Source organism: Anser cygnoides, chromosome Z (assembly GCF_040182565.1).
Source record: "Anser cygnoides isolate HZ-2024a breed goose chromosome Z, Taihu_goose_T2T_genome, whole genome shotgun sequence".
In the NCBI taxonomy this organism is placed as follows: domain Eukaryota; kingdom Metazoa; phylum Chordata; class Aves; order Anseriformes; family Anatidae; genus Anser; species Anser cygnoides.
The window spans coordinates 5,333,880-5,336,259 of record NC_089912.1 but is presented as its reverse complement, the minus strand read 5'-3'; the positions used below and the strand labels follow the sequence as shown (position 1 = coordinate 5,336,259).

The following is a 2,380-nucleotide window of genomic DNA, read 5'->3' as shown; positions in this document are numbered from 1 at the left end:
GACACGGGGCTTGGCCACTGAACCAGGCCTCCCAGTGAAGTGGTCAGAGCAGCAAGCCTGCTGGAGTTCACAAAACGTCTGGGCAATGCTTTCAGACACGTGCTTTAGTTTTTGGGCGTCACCCAGAGCCATGGGCTCTGAGGTCACCCAGAGCCATGGGCTCTGAGGTCACCCAGCAACGGACTGTGACTTCACGGCCCTCTCTGCTCATATTGGGGCGCAGGCAGAGCCCGCCCCAGCCTGGCTCGTGCCTGGATTCCTGCTGAGCGTTTGTGCGAGGCTTGGAGCGCCGAGCAAGGATTTGTTGGAGCTGTGCTGTGGGGCCGTCGGCAGCTGTTCTCAGTGCCCGTCCCCGCAGGCAGTGCCTGTGTTTCCCCGGCCCTGCCTGGCTCAGGCAGCCGGGGCCCTGTGAGGAGCACTTGCAGCAGCACAGGTGAGTTGTGTGGGGCCACGTGCCCCGGGGCGGCCCGCGGGGGACGTGGGACCACCCAGCCGTGGGGCTGGGGCCGGGGGGTTTCCTGCTGAGGGGCCGGGGCACAGCCAGTGACCTTCTCTCTTCCTCGCAGCGTGCGCGATACCCGCTTCTGCAGTGCCGGTGCAGGGGAGCAGCTCGTCACCACCAGCTCTCCCCAGCGCACCTTAGCGTGAAGACCATGGCCACAGAGGAGGCGTGGACGTGTCCCGTCTGCCGGGAGGGGCGAAAGGATGTGGCCTACGCGACACCATGTAACCACCGGTTCTGCCTGGGCTGCATCCAGCGCTGGGCAAAACTGAAGGCCAGCTGCCCACTCTGCAGGACGGGCATGAGGACCATCAAGGTTTCCGTGCGGGGAGAGGAGGACTACTTGGAATGCATCGTCTCCCCTCCCGCAGTGCCCGTACCTGTTGGCTTCCAGGCAGGCAGCGCCACCGCCCCCCACAGCCCTGCAGCGCCGGCTGCGTCCTCTGTGCCAGCCGAGGAGAGGGATGCGGAGCCCGATCCCCGCGCTGCTGTGGGCGGCCTCCTGCCCGAGGACTGGGCCGTGCTGTTCAGGGAGCGCAGGGACATCCTCAACCCTGTGCTGCCCTGGCTGCGCCGCGAGATCTCAGCCATCTACGGGACACGCTGGTGGCAGGCGAGAGCTGCAGAGAGCTTCCTCCTGCACTCCCTGTGTGTGATGGGGCTGGACAGGGACGCCATCATTCAGCACACACAGCCCGCCTTGGGGCCCCTCACCGTGCCGCTCATCGACGGGCTCGTGGGCACCATCGTGGGCCTCTGCGGAGAGGAGGCACGGAGGCTACTGGGCCTCGAGAGTGGCCACACTGCTGGGGTACAGGAGGACAGTCCTGCAGATGCTTCTGGTCCCACTGCCTCCATGCAGGGAACCATCAGCACCAGCCCCGCGCCCTCCAACAGCAACGCAGGCCCTGACATGGAGGAGCTGCCCAGCACATCCAGCGCTTTCCAGCATGGGGGTCCTGGCGAAGTCCCAGCTGCAGCCAACCCCCAGGAGCAGGAAGAGCCCCGTGAAGAGCTGGGGCAGGAGGCAGCAGCAGGTCCCTCTGCCCGGGCCTGCAGGCGCAGACCCTCCACTCCTCACCGCTCGACTCGGGGGTCCCGGCGCCCCAGGAAGCGCACCCGGGCGAGCAGTGCCCAAGACTCTCCCCAGCCCTGCAAGAGGCCGCTCCCTCGGCGCTTCTAGCAGGGCTCCTGCGGGAGATGAAATAAAGAACAATAAAATAGATTGAATATACCACAGAAAATGTCTCGGTGTGATTCAAACCAGAGCTGCCACAGCCCCGTGCATGCTGCTGCCTTCCCTCCCTTTTCCTGGTGCCGTCCCCGTGCCCTGCTGGCCCCCACTGTCCCTCACACCCACGAAGGAAAGCGCCTCATACTTGCAATGGTAGAAGCAACCCTGGGATGACCGGAAACATATCCTGTGCCCCATGCCACTGCCAGGAACACAATCATGGGCTTTGTAAAACAAGTCTAACCGCTAAACAACTCCTAACCATTACAAACAATTCTTGCTTGGTCTGATTCATAAAAATAAAGGTTAAGAATTTTATTGGAGTGTAAAATGTGGTGTTTTTTGTTGTGGGCTTTTATTTTATTTTTTGTTTTGTACAAAGAGTATCAGTTGAAAGCACATAGTAACACTTACAGGTGCTTGGAGTACATTTCTGGATGCGCGAGGACCACAGACACCGAGTGGAAAGGCCTACGGCAATTTCCCAAAGCTTTTGAAGAATCCTGCTGCCAAGTTGCTTGCTTGCTCCCAAGCCTCTAAACATGCCAGAGTTACTTTGTTCATTACACTGTTTCACTGTGAAGCAGCAGGTTGATTCAAACATTCTCCCTCCGACCCAGAAGACCTTCAGTGGTCTGGTGCCT

At 60.8% G+C, this 2,380-nt stretch overlaps 1 protein-coding gene across 1 annotated transcript; it reads left to right on the top strand.

The window, feature by feature from the left end:
- Nucleotides 1–200: 200 nt before the first annotated feature.
- On the top strand, nt 201–1,939 carry LOC136789103 (E3 ubiquitin-protein ligase Topors-like). The gene is made up of 2 exons (XM_066988742.1): nt 201–433; nt 567–1,939. Exon 2 carries the CDS (start codon nt 654–656, stop codon nt 1,683–1,685), a length of 1,032 nt encoding a protein of 343 aa, XP_066844843.1. The 5' UTR covers nt 201–433; nt 567–653; the 3' UTR covers nt 1,686–1,939.
- The last annotated feature ends 441 nt before the right edge of the window (nt 1,940–2,380 follow it).

Excerpts from the sequence above, each read along its gene's own strand:
- LOC136789103 (XM_066988742.1), top strand. The coding sequence starts at position 654 with ATGGCCACAGAGGAGGCGTGGACGTGTCCCGTCTGCCGGGAGGGGCGA.